The sequence below is a fragment of the Pelophylax lessonae genome (genome assembly GCF_965119305.1).
Source record: "Pelophylax lessonae genome assembly, chromosome: 1".
NCBI lineage: Eukaryota > Metazoa > Chordata > Amphibia > Anura > Ranidae > Pelophylax > Pelophylax lessonae.
In genome coordinates this window covers 804,459,288-804,478,973 of record NC_138768.1, presented here as the reverse complement: position 1 = coordinate 804,478,973, position 19,686 = coordinate 804,459,288, and the positions used below count along the sequence as shown (strand labels likewise).

At 45.5% G+C, this 19,686-nt stretch overlaps 1 protein-coding gene across 1 annotated transcript in view; it reads left to right on the top strand.

Moving 5' to 3' along the window:
• Positions 1-19,686, top strand: part of RGS12 (regulator of G protein signaling 12) — a gene marked incomplete at its 3' end in the record, with an annotated part of 381,119 nt that overhangs the window by 85,082 nt on the left and 276,351 nt on the right. The window contains exon 3 of the mRNA XM_082256415.1: positions 6,569-6,685. Coding sequence (XP_082112541.1) covers positions 6,569-6,685 — 117 coding nt within the window. The remainder of the gene's footprint in view (positions 1-6,568; positions 6,686-19,686) is intronic.

The window sequence follows — 19,686 nt, the reverse complement described above, 5'->3', positions numbered from 1 at the left end:
TAACACTTCAGTACCACATACAGTGCCTTGCGAAAGTATTTGGCCCCCTTGAACTTTTCAACCTTTTGCCACATTTCAGGCTTCAAACATAAAGATATAAAACTGCAATTTTTTGTGAAGAATCAACAACAAGTGGGACACAATCATGAAGTGGAACGAAATTTATTGGATATTTCAAACTTTGTTAACAAATAAAAAAACTGAAAAATCCGGCGTGCAAAATTATTCAGCACCTTTACTGTCAGTGCAGCAAACTCTCTCCAGAAGTTCAGTAAGGATCTCTGAATGATCCAATGTTGACCTAAATGACTAATGATGATAAATAGAATCCACCTGTGTGTAATCAAGTCTCCGTATAAATGCACCTGCACTGTGATAGTCTCAGAGGTCCGTTTAAAGCGCAGAGAGCATCATAAAGAACAAGGAACACACCAGGCAGGTCCGAGATACTGTTGTGGAGAAGTTTAAAGCCGGATTTGGATACAAAAAGATTTCCCAAGCTTTAAACATCCCAAGGAGCACTGTGCAAGCCATAATATTGAAATGGAAGGAGTATCAGACCACTGCATAGCTACGAAGACCTGGCCGTCCCTCTAAACTTTCAGCTCATACAAGGAGAAGACTGATCAGAGATGCAACCAAGAGGCCCATGATCACTCTGGATGAACTGCAGAGATCTACAGCTGAGGTGGGAGACTCTGTCCATAGGACAACAATCAGTCGTATACTGCACAAATCTGGCCTTTATGGAAGAGTGGCAAGAAGAAAGCCATTTCTTAAAGATATCCATAAAAAGTGTCGTTTAAAGTTTGCCACAAGCCACCTGGGAGACACACCAAACATGTGGAAGAAGGTGCTCTGGTCAGATGAAACCAAAATCTAACTTTTTGGCAACAATGCAAAACGTTATCTTTGGCATAAAAGCAACACAGCTCATCACCCTGAACACACCATCCCCACTGTCAAACATGGGGGTGGCAGCATCATGGTTTGGGCCTGCTTTTCTTCAGCAGGGACCGGGAAGATGGTTAAAATTGATGGGAAGATGGATGGAGCCAAATACTGGACCATTCTGGAAGAAAACCTGATGGAGTCTGCAAAAGATCTGAGACTGGGACAGAGATTTGTCTTCCAACAAGACAATGATCCAAAACATAAAGCAAAATCTACAATGGAATGGTTCACAAATAAACATATCCAGGTGTTAGAATGGCTAAGTCAAAGTCCAGACCTGAATCCAATCGAGAATCTGTGGAAAGAACTGAAAACTGCTGTTCACAAACGCTCTCCATCCAACCTCACTGAGCTCGAGCTGTTTTGCAAGGAGGAATGGGCAAAAATTTCAGTCTCTCGATGTGCAAAACTGATAGAGACATACCTCAAGAGACTTACAGCTGTAATCGCAGCAAAAGGTGGCGCTACAAAGTATTAACTTAAGGGGGCTGAATAATTTTGCACGCCCAATTTTTCAGTTTATTTGTTAAAAAAGTTTGAAATATCCAATAAATTTCGTTCCACTTCATGATTGTGTCCCACTTGTTGTTGATTCTTCACAAAAAATTACAGTTTTATATCTTTATGTTTGAAGCCTGAAATGTGGCAAAAGGTTGAAAAGTTCAAGGGGGCCGAATACTTTCGCAAGGCACTGTAGGAATAATTAGGGGGCATCCACTAAGCTGCGGAAAGAAACAAGATTAAGAAAATGGCTTTTCTTATTTTTTTCTTGAGGCTACGTTCACATGTTGGTGTAGCGGATCGCGGGCAGAATCACCGCAAATCTGCCCGCGATCTGGAAATCATTGCAAATCGGAAAGATATGCCCAGCTTATCTTTTCTTTTTTCCATTAAAGTTGTATTGAAAATTTAACAGACAAATAAACAACGAAAGGAGTCAGACCCCGTTCACACTGGCGATCCGACTTGCCGGGGCGACCTCACAGGTCGCGGCGCGCAGCTCGCACCGCGACCTCGGAGCAGCCGGCACGGACTTCATAACATTGAAGTCAATGCAGGTCGCTCCAGGTCGCCCCAAAGAAGCTCCGGACCCTTTTTCTAAGTCGGAACCACTTGTGTCGCTCCTATTAGAACGGGTCCACAGCTTCACTATGGCAGGCGACCTACGGCGACCTGTCAGGCGACCAGGTCGCCTGATAGGTCGCCCCAGTGTGAACGGGGTCTTACCAATCTGTAACCCTAAACCAGCGAAAACATAAATACAATGCAATCCAACATCTTAATGGTGTGACATTATATCTCCAGTAGAACAAAAAAATGGAAAAAACAAACTGAAAGAGAAAAAAAAAAACAACCCCAACACCCAACAGCCCAGCCTCCAACCCAACAACCCCCCCTGACTGTCTATTTAGGCCTTGAGCAGACTGAGCCAAGGTATCATGCCCACCCCATGCCATACTTACAGAGATACAAATTCCTGATAAAGCTTCACCAAAGCCTATAGATGAAATGCATCTGCTGCTCTGGCTAAACTTAACTTTGTCTGTCCATTCCACTAACCAGGCTATTTCTTCATCCGCTGGAGGAGAAAAGAAGAGGGGGGGGGGACACAAACACACAAAAAAAAGGGGAGGGGGAACAATTTCCCTTCCCATCCCAAAAAGAGGAGGGGGGGGGGGGGGAGAAAGGAACGGAGAAGGGGAAACTAGGAGATGAAAATCAGAAAAATATAAAAAAGAATATGGGAGTTATATGGGACAAGTCGTGGACCATCTCAACGTGGGAGAGAGCCCCTACCCACCTCATTTCGGCCTCTACCTTAGGCAACTCACTCAATGAAGCTACCTCCGTAGCACTGCCACATGGACACTTATTCGCTCCTGTACCTGGAACAGTTGAGCCATCAGAGTCATGAAAGTAGGAATAGTGGCTGTCTGCCTCCCTCCACCCCTCGGGACCCCCATGCACCCCACATTCCACTCAAACCTCCTCCATGGGACCTTCATCTCTCAAAGTGGCCCCATAGGATTAACCAGCCTGATCAGATTGGCTAGGGAACATTACCTGCATATACTGAGACGTAGTCTTTGAAAGAAGAATCCAGCATGCCCAGATTTTGGTAAGAGGGGACATTCTGTCCTGTACAATGTAAATACGTTCTTCCATTTCCTGCGTTTTGTTTAATCTCAAAAACCACTCCCTGACCATCGGTGGGTTAGTATTCCTCCAATGGATAGGGATGCACATCCTAGTTGCCATGATAATATGTTTAGTCCGAGATTTCCCTGAACGTGCACCGCGTGGCTGGAGTAAAGAGAAGTGAAGTCCAGAGAGGACCCAGTTGACCAGCTTATCCTTATGACCACTCCAGTTCACTTGCTCCTTCATTTGAACAAATGATGAACTTTTAGGCCTCATTCACAGAAGGTGGTGTGTGGCCCTGACAGACAACTTTGACATGTGGCTGTGTCCTTGTAGCTGCTACGTCTGCATTCACTTTCATAGCCTGCCTGCATGCAGCTCTGGGTTTTTCTTTTCTCTGGAGATCAACTTTAAGTTCCCATGTTGAAAACTATAAATGAAATTAAAGTGGAACTTTAGGCAGAAAATGAGGTCCTGCTAGATCACTTCAGGCTGGCCCCTTTTGCAGACATAGCTACATATAACATTAAAAATAGGTATAAAATCCGGTAATACGCGGTCTCACCCTGCTCTGCACATGCTCAGTTGCTCTCCATTTTTAGGCACTGCTGAATTTGTAAAGGCCAATTTTCTGATAGTCGTAGGGCCAGTTCACACCACGTGCAGTCCCTGGCCAGTTCACACCGCATGCAGTCCCTGGCCAGTTCACACCGCATGCAGTCCCTGGCCAGTTCACACCACGTGCAGTCCCTGGACAGTTCACACCGCATGCAGTCCCTGGCCAGTTCACACCGCATGCAGTCCCTGGCCAGTTCACACCACGAGCAGTCCCTGGGCAGTTCACACCACGAGCAGTCCCTGGCCAGTTCACACCGCATGCAGTCCCTGGCCAGTTCACACCACGAGCAGTCCCTGGCCAGTTCACACCACGAGCAGTCCCTGGCCAGTTCACACCGCATGCAGTCCCTGGCCAGTTCACACCACGAGCAGTCCCTGGCCAGTTCACACCGTGTGCAGTCCCTGGCCAGTTCACACCACGTGCAGTCCCTGGACAGTTCACACCGCATGCAGTCCCTGGCCAGTTCACACCGCATGCAGTCCCTGGCCAGTTCACACCACGAGCAGTCCCTGGGCAGTTCACACCACGAGCAGTCCCTGGCCAGTTCACACCGCATGCAGTCCCTGGCCAGTTCACACCGCATGCAGTCCCTGGCCAGTTCACACCACGAGCAGTCCCTGGCCAGTTCACACCACGAGCAGTCCCTGGCCAGTTCACACCGCATGCAGTCCCTGGCCAGTTCACACCACGAGCAGTCCCTGGCCAGTTCACACCACGAGCAGTCCCTGGCCAGTTCACACCGCATGCAGTCCCTGGCCAGTTCACACCGCATGCAGTCCCTGGCCAGTTCACACCGCATGCAGTCCCTGGCCAGTTCACACCACGAGCAGTCCCTGGCCAGTTCACACCACGAGCAGTCCCTGGCCAGTTCACACCACGAGCAGTCCCTGGCCAGTTCACACCACGTGCAGTCCCTGGCCAGTTCACACCACGTGCAGTCCCTGGCCAGTTCACACCACGTGCAGTCCCTGGCCAGTTCACACCGTGTGCAGTCCCTGGCCAGTTCATACCACGTGCAGTCCTGGCCAGTTCACACCCCGTGCAGTCCCTGGCCAGTTCACACCACGTGCAGTCCTGGCCAGTTCACACCACGTGCAGTCCTGGCCAGTTCACACCACGTGCAGTCCTGGCCAGTTCACACCCCGTGCAGTCCCTGGCCAGTTCACAACTCATGCAGTCCCTGGGCAGTTCACCCCACGTGCAGTCCCTGGCCAGTTCACACCACATGCAGTCCCTGGGCAGTTCACACAACATGCAGTCCCTGGGCAGTTCACACCACATGCAGTCCCTGGGCAGTTCACACCGCGTGCAGTCCCTGGGCAGTTCACACCGCGTGCAGTCCCTGGCCAGTTCACACCACATGCAGTCCCTGGGCAGTTCACACCACATGCAGTCCCTGGGCAGTTCACACCGCGTGCAGTCCCTGGGCAGTTCACACCACGTGCAGTCCCTGGGCAGTTCACACCACGTGCAGTCCCTGGCCAGTTCACACCACGTGCAGTCCCTGGCCAGTTCACACCACGTGCAGACCAGTGCATTTTTTTTGCACCAAAAATGCATGGCTAGTAGGTTAGATGCTTTCCAAAGGCTTAGTTCACACAAGTGTGGTCTGTCCCAGTGCGTTCCAGTTCCAGAAAAAAATATAGAACATGCTGAATGTTTTCTGAACTGTAATGAAAATATGTCAAAAAGGCACATGCAGAAAAGCATCTGGAACACATCTGGACTGCGTTTCTATGGCTTGAACTGGCCCTTAAAGCGGAATTATCCTTTACAGCCAAGGAAGCTGCTTCTGTTTGATCTGCAACTGCCATGGTTCTGCACATGTCATCAGATATACCACCAGCCTTTGATGGTTTTATTGTTTGGTTGAGGACAAAAAGCAATTGTGACTGTTAGCAATCCTGGCATTCCAGCTGTTTTTTTAAAACTGTAAAATCGATGGTTTTAGTTCCGCTTTATGATTTACTGCTGTTCAGGGGCTCTGGGCTTCAGCAAAATGGCAGCCTCCAGTAAGAAGAAACAGGAGCAATGCTGGAGAGAATTGACAGGACATACAAATTTTGGTAGCATAATTAATAATGTGGAATGTTCGTTCCTTGCTAAATAACATTATATTTTTTATCAAGTTGTTATGGGTAAAGTTTTGCTTTAATTTAAAAAAAAAACAAAAAAAAAGTAAAAAAATAAATTTAGCCTAATAACAAGATAAATGCATATTACAAAGAAATCCCTTCTCTCCGACAAATGATTCATAGTACTCTTTGTAATGATAGGGGGGAAGGGCCACTAATGAACTTTCAGGGAATCTGGCAAAGTGGGTTGTAGATTTTTCCTGCAGTGCCACCTGCTGGTAGATGTGAGTATTCAGTTTGTATATATAAAGGAACCCTGGAGTCCCATAATTTCTATGTGGACAAATTTCAGCTTTCTGAGCGGTGAGAATCCCATTGTTTGTTGTATTATATAGCCAAGAGAGAGATGTGAACAAACAGCGTGTTATTACCCAGAAGGGTCAGAGTCATCTGTCTCGGGTTTGTTTTTAGTGGATGTAATTTCAGAAGAAACGATAAAACTTTCTGTGAAGAAAAATGTTATTGTTTATTATGGTCTTAAACTGTCGTCTTTGAATCATAGCCGCTGTGCTCCGTGCCTCCTCCTGCAGCTGAGCAAGTCGTAATCTTTTGGTGCATTCCACTGACCATGTGTTGGTAAAAATTTGCTGTGCTTAAAGCAAAATTTGAAGAATAGGGAAATTGTTGGCCAATCCTTTTGAATCGAAATGTTCAGATCTTTATAAATCTGTTGCATCTAAAGAATAATTGTATAATGATAAAAATGCTGTTTTTGCAGAGCTCAAAGTTCGGCCACTCAAGCGGATTGGTCCAGGGGCCGCCACGCTCCTCAGGTCGGAGGTCTCATGGAAGATCAAAAAGATTCAGTATCACGCGCTCGCTCGATAACTTGGAGGTAAGGGTACATGTGTACTTTTATATGTTTGTTAAGAATATAGTCTGCTATCCTATGGAGTATATATATGATCTACATCATGAATGACGTTATCGATATCAGAGGTGTGCAACCAAAGTTGGGTAGTAAGACCTGAAATTAGGCCCCTTTCACACAGGCGGACCGTTCAGATCCGCCTGTCAGTTTTTTTGGCGGATCTGAACGGTCCCCCCATGCATCCCTATGGGGGATCGCATGTCAGCGGAGACATGTCCACTGACATCCGATCCGATCGGTCAAATCTGGATGGATGGAAACCCTATTTTCCATCCGTCCAGTGGATTGGATCGTATGGGATCGGATGAGAACGGACCGACGGTCCGTTCCCATCTGATTTTCCCCATAGAGATGTATGGGGAACTGACAGCTGTGTCTCCGCACACAGCACGGAGACACAGCTGTCATCCTCCTGCTCAGCAGGGGATCGGCGGATCGATTCCCCGCTGAGAAAAACGGACTCCGTCTGACGGACGGAGTGTGTGAACGGGGCCTTAGGGCAATACTATGGAGTTGATTTACTCAAACTGGAGAGTGCAAAATGTGGTACAGCTGTGCATGGTAGCCAATCGGCTTCTAATTACAGCTTGTCCAGCTAAAGTATAAGTCCAACCGTAAGCCCCGTACACACGCACCGATTGTTGGCCGTGAATTTTCGGCCAACGTCCGATCGGCCGATTGTCGGCTTGTTAGTATGATGCTTTCGACAACCGACTGCGACTTTTCGGCCGAATAAAATCTGGTGTGCATGCTATAAAATTTTTGTTGGCCGTCAACACAACGGCCGATTTTCCGTCAGTCAGTACAGATTTCGGCAGACAAAAATCTGATGAGCAAGACTGGGCATGCTCAGAGAAGAAAAAACACACGGAAAGTAAACCAGCACATGACATCACTTCAGATGTTGGTTTTTGTTGGCCGATAAAATTCGTGTGCAGTCTAGAGCACCAACACAACAACACTGGACAAAATACGGCCGATCGGTCGGCCGATAATCGTTGCGTGTGTATGAGGCATTAGGGCAACACTATGGAGTTGATTTGCTCAAACTGGAGAGTGCAAAATGTGGTACAGCTGTGCATAGTAGCCAATCGGCTTCTAATTACAGCTTGTCCAGCTAAAGTATAAGTCCAACCTAACAGTAAAATCCCTGCATCTACAGACCTCCAAGATCTAACACTAACCTATCTAGCCCTGTAAAGAAGAAATCAGTATAAATACCTTTTTTGAAGCCGATCCGACCCGATCCCACACTGAGCTGTCAGCCGCGGCTTCGCTGTGTATGCGAGTGTAGAGGACGCAGCCGACAATGGAAGCCCCATAGTAATGCCTCGTACACACGTTCAGATAATCGTGCGAAAATAATCGCTTTAGATTTGATCGCACGATAATCTGATGGTTAGTACACAGCTTTCGACAGCCAATCACGACAGTTCGTCCAACAAAATCCAAATGGACAAACACGAAAACTTCTGTGGTACGATAGCCTAGCAAACGACAATCGTTTAATCAGTACAGTGTGCGTCCACTAAAAATCGATAGACAAAGACCGCGCATGATCAGAAACACTAAAATGGCACGGAAAAAGCCGGGCTGCCATTGTTTTTATTTTGCACCATCTGATACGTAGCTACACAACCAGGAAGCTTTTCCAGAATCGTACAACAAAAATCATACATTTAGTATGCATTGTTGAATTCGATATTAGTATCATGCAACAAAATGCGAACCATAAGTTGTACGATTATCTGAACGTGTGTACGAGGCATAAGTCTATGGGTGACGTCACTCCCCATTCATTTCACAGCCGTTGTCGGCCTTGTCCTCTGCAGAGCTTCTGCTGCTGGAGACCGGACCGGATCGGCTTCAAAAAAAGGTATGTGTGCTGATTTCTTCTTTACAGGGCTAGATAGGTTAGTGTTAGATCATGGCGGTCTATATAGATGTAGGGATTTCAGATTTAGGGTGGACTTATCCTTTGAGATTTGATAAAAACCTGGAAGCGGATTGGTTTTTATGCAGAGCTGCACCAGATTTTGCACTCTCCAGTTTTAGTGAATCATCCCCACTATCTTCTAGATACTCCAAACATGCCAATAATTACAGTATTTTGAGAGATATATCTGAGGCGGATATTTATCCTACTTATGCAGGGGAGTGAGGGAGTAGATGTTCTTTTTGTGTAATAAATGCGCTGACATCTATATGTGTTAATAGCTTCCTGTCTGCTACTACAGGCCAGTCAGCAGGCATATAAATGGTTTCCCTGCCTAAGGATGAGCGATACTCAAGGTACTAGTTAAGGGGGAAGGGACCCAGGTCTGGGATCTGGGAATGAAAAGGGGGAGAGAGCAAAGACAGGGAAGAAGATACACTATATTACCAAAAGTATTGGGACGCCTGCCTTTGCATGCACATTAATTTTAATGGCATCCCAGTCTTAGTCTGTAGGGTTCAGTATTGAGTTGGCCCACCCTTTGCAGCTATAACAGCTTCAACTCTTCTGGGAAGGCTGTCCACAAGGTTTAGGAATGTGCCTATAGGAATTTTTGACCATTCTTCCAGAAGCGCATTTGTGAGGTCAGGCACTGATGTTGGACGAGAAGGCCTGGCTCGCAGTCTCCTCTCTAATTCATCCCAAAGGTGTTCTATCGGGTTGAGGTCAGGACTCTGTGCAGGCCAATCAAGTTCCTCCACCCCAAACTCACTCATCCATGTCTTTATAGACCTTGCTTTGTGCACTGATCCAAATCATTTGTTGGATGTGGGATTATGGTGTGGAGTTGTTTTTCAGGGGTTGGGCTTGGCCCCTTAGTTCCAGGGAAGGGAACTCTCAAGGTGTCAGCATACCAAGACATTTTGGATAATTTCATGCTCCCAGTTTGTGGGAACAGTTTGGGGATGGCCCCTTCCTGTTCCAACATGACTGCACACCAGTGCACAAAGCAAGGTCCATAAACATGGATGAGCGAGTTTGGGGTGGAGGAACATTCTTAACCTGCACATAGTCCTGACCTCAACCCGATAGAGCACCTTTGGAATGAAGACTGCGAGCCAGGCCTTCTCGTCTACATCAGTGCCTGACCTCACAAATGCGCTTCTGGAAGAATGGTCAGACATTCCCATAGACGCACTCCTAACCTTGTGGACAGCCTTCCCAGAAGAACTAAAGCTGTTATAGCTGCAAAGGGTGGAACAACTCAATACTGAACCCTATAGATGAAGACTGGGATATCATTAAAGTTCATGTGCGTGTAAAGGCAGGCGTCCCAATACTTTTGACAATATAGTGTATGTAAGAATGGAAAGATTCTTCTCATTTTCACCCTAGGTTGGCTGCCTTGGAAGGGACACTCCGCCACTCGCTGCCAGTGTTTTGTAGGAAATTGGAATACTGTTATTTTGCCCAAAGCGTCATCCGCTTGTAAAAATGCACACAGAGTTTTTTCCATCTCTGGCACTGAAATTCTACATTCTGGGTGGTGTAATCTATCAATGCCTTTATTTCTAATAGATAGTTTTTATGATGACGAGAGAGGGACTTCAGGATGATGGGGACATTTCAGTGTTGGCAATAAAATGATTCCCATCTCTTTGCTGAGGTTTGTGTTGCAGGAAATCTCCTGTGAAAGAATCTGCTTGTACGTTTTTCTCTTGTCTAGTTTTCTGTGTTTTATGTTAGCGGCACATATTGTATGGAATTGGCATCAGCTTGATATGAGATCTAACCCACAGGAATCCTAAATAAAGCTTCTGCTTAATGTTAGGATGGAAAGTAGAAAGAAACATGGACAGTGTAGCTGGCCTGGCTTACAATCAGCTGAGGGTTCCATGGCTGAGCTCTGTGGTCTTACTTGGCATGGATGGGGCACATTTTTCTCCAATAGATGTGAGCTGCCTTCTGAGGACACACCCGGAACTTCTAATCGCAGAACACACAATAGTAGCATAGTGATCTCCGACTCCCTCCTGTCTGTGCAGCTCGGCCCGATTCTGAATTTCTTACAGCAGGAACCTGAGTGTTTAACTCATAATAATCCTGGTCTTCGGTATAGAAGGCTGGTGGTCATTCTTCAGGATCAGCATCTGAAATGAGAAAGAGACCCTTACTGCTTGTTACAGCCAATTCTGTATAACAGCACACTGCACAATGGTGACACTACGACACACTGCACAATGATGACACTACGACAAACTGCACATTGGTGACACTACGACATTCTGCACAATGGTGACACTACGACACACTGCACAATGGTGACACTACGACACACTGCACAATGATGACACTACGACACACTGCACATTGGTGACACTACGACATTCTGCACAATGGTGACACTACAACACTCTGCACAATGGTGATACTACGACACACTGCACAATGATGACACTACGACACACTGCACAATGATGACACTACGACACACTGCACAATGGTGACACTACGACACACTGCACAATGGTGACACTACGACACACTGCACAATGGTGACACTACGACACACTGCACAATGGTGACACTACGACACACTGCACAATGGTGACACTACGACATTCTGCACAATGGTGACACTACAACACTCTGCACAATGGTGATACTACGACACACTGCACAATGATGACACTACGACACACTGCACAATGGTGACACTGCAACACACTGCACAATGGTGACACTACGACACACTGCACAATGGTGACACTACGACATTCTGCACAATGGTGACACTACAACACTCTGCACAATGGTGATACTACGACACACTGCACAATGATGACACTACGACACACTGCACAATAGTGACACTACGACACACTGCACAATGGTGACACTACGACACACTGCACAATGGTGACACTACGACACACTGCACAATGGTGACACTACGACACTCTGCACAATGGTGATACTACGACACACTGCACAATGATGACACTACGACACACTGCACAATAGTGACACTACGACACACTGCACAATGATGACACTACGACACACTGCACAATGGTGACACTACGACACACTGCACAATGGTGACACTACGACATTCTACACAATGGTGACACTAGGACACACTGCACAATGGTGACACTACGACACACTGCACAATGGTGACACTACGACACTCTGCACAATGGTGACACTACGACACACTGCACAATGACGACACTACGACACACTGCACAATGATGACACTACGACACACTGCACAATGATGACACTACGACAAACTGCACAATGGTGACACTACGAGACATTGCACAATAGTGACACTACGAGACATTGCACAATAGTGACACTACACAACGGTAACACTACGACAAACTGCACAATGGTGACACTGCAACACACTGCACAATGGTGACACTACGACACACTGCACAATAGTGACACTACGACACACTGCACAATGGTGACACTGCAACACACTGCACAATGGTGACACTACGACACACTGCACAATGGTGACACTACGACATTCTGCACAATGGTGACACTACAACACTCTGCACAATGGTGATACTACGACACACTGCACAATGATGACACTACGACACACTGCACAATAGTGACACTACGACACACTGCACAATGGTGACACTACGACACACTGCACAATGGTGACACTACGACACACTGCACAATGGTGACACTACGACACACTGCACAATGGTGACACTACGACACTCTGCACAATGGTGATACTACGACACACTGCACAATGATGACACTACGACACACTGCACAATGATGACACTACGACACACTGCACAATGGTGACACTACGACACACTGCACAATGGTGACACTACGACATTCTACACAATGGTGACACTACGACATTCTACACAATGGTGACACTAGGACACACTGCACAATGGTGACACTAGGACACACTGCACAATGGTGACACTACGACACTCTGCACAATGGTGACACTACGACACACTGCACAATGATGACACTACGACACACTGCACAATGATGACACTACGACAAACTGCACAATGGTGACACTACGAGACATTGCACAATAGTGACACTACACAACGGTAACACTACGACAAACTGCACAATGGTGACACTGCAACACACTGCACAATGGTGACACTACGACACACTGCACAATAGTGACACTACGACACACTGCACAATGGTGACACTACGACACACTGCACAATGGTGACACTACGACACACTGCACAATGGTGACACTACGACATTCTACACAATGGTGACACTACGACACTCTGCACAATGGTGACACTACGACACTCTGCACAATGGTGACACTACGACACACTGCACAATGACGACACTACGACACACTGCACAATGATGACACTACGACACACTGCACAATGATGACACTACGACAAACTGCACAATGGTGACACTACGAGACATTGCACAATAGTGACACTACACAACGGTAACACTACGACAAACTGCACAATGGTGACATTGCGACACTGCACAATGACGACACTACGACAAACTGCACAATGGTGACATTACGACACTGCACAATGAGAGACACTACGACACAGTGCACAATGGTGACACTATGACACACTGCACAATGGTGACACTATGACACACTGCACAATGGTGACACTACAACACATTTCACACTGGTGACACTACGATGTGCTGCACAATGGTGACACTACAACACTCTGCACAATGGTGACACTACGACACGCTGCACAATAGTGACACTACACAACGGTGACACTACGACACACTGCACAACGGTGACATTACGACACTGCACAATGAGAGACACTATGACACACTGCACAATGGTGACACTACGACACTGCACAATGGTGACACTGCAACACACTGCACAATGATGACACTACGACACACTGCACAATGGAGACACTACGACACACTGCACAACGGTGACACTACGACACACTGCACAACGGTGACATTACGACACTGCACAATGAGAGACACTACGGCACACTGCACAATGCTGACACTACGACACACTGCACAATGCTGACACTACGACACACTGCACAATGCTGACACTACGACACTGCACAATGGTGATACTACAACACACTGCACAATGGATACACTGCAACACTGCACAATGGTGACACTGCAACACACTGCACAATGGTGACACTACGACACACTGCACAATGGTGACACTACGACACACTGCACAATGGTGACACTACGACACACTGCACAATGGTGACACTACGACACACTGCACAATGGTGACACTACCACCCACTGCACAATGGTGACATTACAACACACTGCACAATGATGACACTACAACACACTGCACAATGGTGACACTACGACACACTGCACAATGGGAGACTCTAGTAAACATTTCTGCATAATACACTACACAAGGATGACACATTCCTTTATAATAATACACTACACAATGCAGCAATGTGACGTGACAGACGGCACAGATGGTTACACAGTGTCACATATTAGTTTTACACATGTCACTTTGATGACTTGTTGCACACTTTTATATAATGATATATTTTTCAGTGATGACCTAGCAACACTGTGACACAAATCTGTATATCAAGGGAGCGCACAATGATTGCAACCTGACACTGTGACACATATCTGTATAACAACTTGGGCACTGTGCAGCACAGACCTTTGCAACAAATCATTGCCCACTGATGACATGAAGATCTTCTGATTAGTGACATTGGTTACGTTATAACTGTAGCTTTTATTGATTGCAGACGCATGTTACACCGACTAACAGTGGTGATATTTGTAAATGGAAGGGGCTCAGGGCATGTTGAGCTGACCTTGCATTTTTCAGTTCAAAGACTTTACATATAAATATCTTCTTCAATATCTACAAAGGTTATAAAATCATTTTGTGTGCACCAAGTGCTTTTGCAAACCCAGATATTACCTTGCAGAGTAGCAGTGACCTCATATCTTAGCCTGTGTAGAGAGCAGAGTTGTGGGAGGGACCCAGCTGGCTCCATCCTGTACAGGCCTCCTACTGAAAACTACAGGAGGGGGCGGAGACAAGACCAATCACCCTGCACCAGGAGAGAGAGCAGCAGTGGCCGGTCTGTATTACAGGAAGCTCCTGCACATAGTTTCACTTTAGATTTCTGTACAGATCCTGAAGGAATACACAAAGCATGAAAAGATTCTGATGAATGGATTTAAAGTCTTATTTCTATTTACAATGTTCCTTTGAGTGGAGCTGTGAGTTCAGTCCACATTCAGAAATTGCAGTGGATGCCAGTTGTGTGATGTGAATGCAGGTCGTGTTGGCAGAGGGCTCTGATGGATCGTGCCCAGGGCTTAGAACCTAAACAAATCTAATTGACTATTTTTTCAGTAGAAAGTGTCTTGAATCCTGCCAGTAGTGTAATTGTTGGGCCTCTGTGGAGAAATGAAATGCGTTTTTTCGGGGCAGGAGTAGAAGCTTTGAAGCCAGGAATAAGCACGTGAGCAGACTGGAGGCCTACAGACAGGCTTTCCTCTGTGCAGGAGGCAGTAAAAGCAGACATGCAGAACGGAGCCCAGCTGGATCCTCTGACCCCGTGCCCAAGATGTGGCCGCTGTGTCAGGTCTGGGCACCGTAACACAGCCGCCATTGTCCTCCGCTGAAAGAAAACTAATTGGCTTTCCCTTTCCTTCTTCAGCCCACACCGCAGTCTTGCCTCGGCCTACTTTCTAGCAATGACCCTGATTTGTATAACTGGGCTCATTTAAAAGCCATTTTTACAATGATGTCAATTTCAAACTATAAACCATGACCGTATGTCATCTTGCTTAATGTGTTCATCTAAGAAGAACCAATTTTTCTACTAGCAGAAAATTGCTGGAATTGAATTATAAGTGTCGGATTATTTTGACTGCTCACGGCTTTCTGTGATTTCAGAACTATTACTAAAATATATTGAACTGAAAAAAGTGTATGCGTTGGGGAAAATGAATCTTGTTTATCCTACATGGTTCCAACACTTCTGTCCTTAAAGGACAACTACACCCCACATGGACAATCCTGCTTTGGAGGGAGCAGGAGAGGCTTAGATACAGAGTTTGACCTTGGCTCTTAACCACTTAAGCCCCGGAAGATTTTACCTCCTTCCCGACCAGGCTTTTTTTTGCGATTTTTTTTTTTTTTTTTTTACTGTGTGACTTTAACGGACAATTGCGCGGTCGTGCGACGGTGTACCTAAACGAATTTGGCGTCCTTTTTTTCCCACAAACAGAGCTTTCTTTTGGTGGTATTTGATCACCTGTGCGATTTTTTGATCATGCGCTATAAACAAAAAAAGAGCGTCAATTTTGCAAAAATAAAAATATTTTTCACATTTTTTATATGAAGTTCCCAAAAAAAAATGTAAAAATCAAAATTTTTTTAACATTTTCGGGCAATTTGTTTTATGCTACATATGTTTGGTAAAAAAAAATTGCAAAAAGCGTATTTTGATTGGTTTGCGCAAAAGTTATCGCGTTTACTAACAAAGGGAAAGATTCTTGTCATTTTTGGTGTTTTTTTTTTTTTTAACGAGTAATGGCGGCGATCTGCGATTGTTTTTTGCGGGACTGCGACATTGCGGTGGACAGATCGAACCCTTGACTGACATTTTTGACACTTTTGGGGTTACCAGTGACATTACTGCAGTAATCAGTGCTATATATATATATGCACTGTTACTGTAAAAATGACACTGGCAGGGAAGGGGTTAACTGTATTGGAGAGGGAGGGGTTAAGTGTGTCCTAGGGGCATGTTTCTAACTGTGATGGGACATAGCTACTAGTGTAAAAGCAGAGATCAACGGTCCTACATAGTAGAACCATCTGATCTCCATTTTTACACAGGGGAGAATGACAGGCGGCTTGTTTACATTAGCCGCCTGCCTTTCTCCCTTCCCGGCGAACGATCGCGAGTGACCGGCGGACATCGGGTCCGCCGGTCACACGCACTGACTTCTTAGGGAACGAGCCGGGGCGGGCGCGCACCTCAGCGGGCGCGCGCTCGCCCGCTATTGGCTCACAAGCCGGTGACAGGCTAGTGACGTACCGGTACGTCACTTTGCCTGGCCGGGGCTGACCGCCGCAGTATATGTACTTGCGGCAGTCGGCAAGTGGTTAAAGCAGCCCAAATATCAGCCTTTTTCAACCAGGGTGCATTTAGGTTTCTTCAGGGGTGCCTTGGCAAAATGCCTAAAAATTGCCCAAAAATTGTATACAAGCCAGCGTGTGGATGAAGGCTGCCTTTTATTACACAAAGCCACAGGTTTTCATTGTGCACCATTATAACCTTCTAGCCGCCAGCGTCCTAATGACCAAAGACATCACCAGTTGATAATGAGGATGCCAGTCGCCTGCATAACATCCATGTTTGACCCTTCCCTGCCCCTTTCCATCAGAATTGAGGCCACCTTAGCTGAGTGATGGAGAAAAACTGAAGGAGAAGAGAAACTTTGGAATACTAGTCAGTACCAGTTTTCAAAAGTGTATTTGCTTTGGAAGAATAAATCACCTCTAACATTGGATGTCCCACATGTGTGGATGTTGCTGCATTATGCAAATCTATTAGAATAGTTTTTACATTTTAGAATGGGGTGCCTCAGGACTGTCCATATTTTTTAAAGGATCCCTTGACTGAAAAAAAGGTTGAGAAACACTGCCATAGATTATGCAATTTTCATCACTGGTGGAAGGAAAAAACAAAAGGCTTGTGTTGATGGGGGAATCCCTCCCCAGGGCTAATCCAGTCTGCCGGCAGAACACACTGATCACTACTGGCTGCTATAACTGCCGGCAGTAATCGAATGAAAGAATCCAAAAGGCTGGTTGTACTGAATTTCATCGATGGATTGACTTCAGTACAACCAACCTGTACAACCAATAGGCTACAGGTGACAACATCGCAGGATCCCTGGACAGGTAAGTGTCCTTAAATTAAAAGTTAAGCCTCGTACACACGTGCCGATCGTCGGCCGAACGATCGGCCGTCTTTTGTCCGAGGGCTGTCGGTGTCTGTTGAAAACTGCAAAAGACTGCACACGAATTTTGTCAGCCAACAACAGCCGATTGCAGAAGTGATGTCATGTGATGGTTAGTTAACTTTCCTTGTCTTTTTTCTTTTCTGAGCATGCCCAGTCTTGCTAATCTGCTGTCTGTCGGCCGAAATCTGTACTGACTGGCGAACAATCGGCCGTTCTGGTGTTGGCCAACAAAAATTTTAATGCCTGCACAACAGATTCTGTTCGGCCGAAAATGCGCTGTCGGCTGTCGGAAGCATCATACTAACAAGCCTACAATCGGCCGATCGGTCGTCGGACGAATATTTACGGCCGACAATCGGTATGTGTGTACGGGGCTTTACCAGCTACAGTATTTGTAGCTGCTGACTTAATTTTTTTTTTTTTAGGCTGAAACTCTGTTTTAGGAGAGCCCAGCAAAAGGAGGGGTTTGAGTGGCTGATCTCACTCGAAAAACTCCCCCTTGCATTGGGGCTGCCTCTGCACTGCAAGGGTTAAATGTTCTTTTCTGTCTAAGGTACCACAAAAAGCATTTTTACTTGCCTTACCCTCCACTCCCTAGCAGCTGTTGCTCTCCTCTCTTCCCTGTGCTCTTGTTGACATGAGAGGCCTGCTGGAGCACAAGGGAGAAGAGACTGGAGAGCAGTCTAGCAGCACCAGAACTGCTGTTTAATCCTTGCTGTGTGGGGGCAGCCCAATTACAAGGAAGTATTTTTGTTTTCCTTTAGTTTAGTTTTAAATTTTAGCTTGAGCTATTGAGCTCCGCAGACATCTGTCTTTTTTTTTTTTCAACCGAGCAAGCAATGCATTAATAGAATACTGTAGATGAAAATGAGCTTAGAGCTCAACCTACTTGGAAATTAAAATATTAAATATTTTTTATACATCTATTTCTCAACCAGCTAAATATTTTATATCTTTACCCCTTAATGTTTTTTTTGTATCATGTAATCACTGTATTTGATTCTCACAGCATATATGATATAAGGGTTAAATTAAAGCGAAAATATTTACAAAATGACCTTACATTCCCTTTATCATATTGCATATTTAACATCCTTTTTTGATTTGAAATCTCCCCAAAGGACATGGGGCGCGTGTTATGGTTTTTAACTGAAAACTAGAGATAGGACAGAATGAAGATCTGTATAATCTGATCTCCCAGCTGAGTGCCGGTTCACATTTCTGCGATGCGGGAACTCTGCGAATATGCAGCGTGTTCCCGCATCGCATCTGCACCCCTGGCAGTTCACACTGCCATATGCGATATGCTGGGGGTGTCAATTAAAAGTTAACGACACTACGACACACAGGGTCCTGTGCGTGTTTCATTGCGATTGCGATGCGAATTCAGCCATACAAACTGCACCGCACAGAGATCGCATGTAATTTTAGGAGCAGTGTGCTCCGAATTACATGCGATCTCTGTGATCGCACTAATGTGAACCGGCACTCAGGTCTGTTCACAGCAAAGCTATAGGGTGAGCTGGAGAAAGCCGCTGGATCACTTTCTGTTTGAAAATAATAAATAGTCCTATTTAATATTTACCTGATGACAAACTGATAACACATGTTTTTATTGGTACATTATTTTATACTGAACTAGTAAATAAGTAAAGACTATGCATATAACTATGCATTCCCTTTTAGCAGTATGCATGTGCAGTGTAAACTCCCATTATCTAAGGTTTTGTATAATATTTTAGCACTTTTTAGCAATTTTTTTTTATATAAAATCAAAGGTGATTGCGTAAAGTGTCGAAATAAAATTAAATATCCCCCAGTGATAGCTGCACTCACTATATATCCACATGTAAATAAAATAGACCAATATATCCTGTAATTTTGTAGCGCTATCAAAATATAATATATAATATAAAAAATACATTTTTGCGCAGAGCACTTTTTCCTATTTATGGACATCTTTGGACTT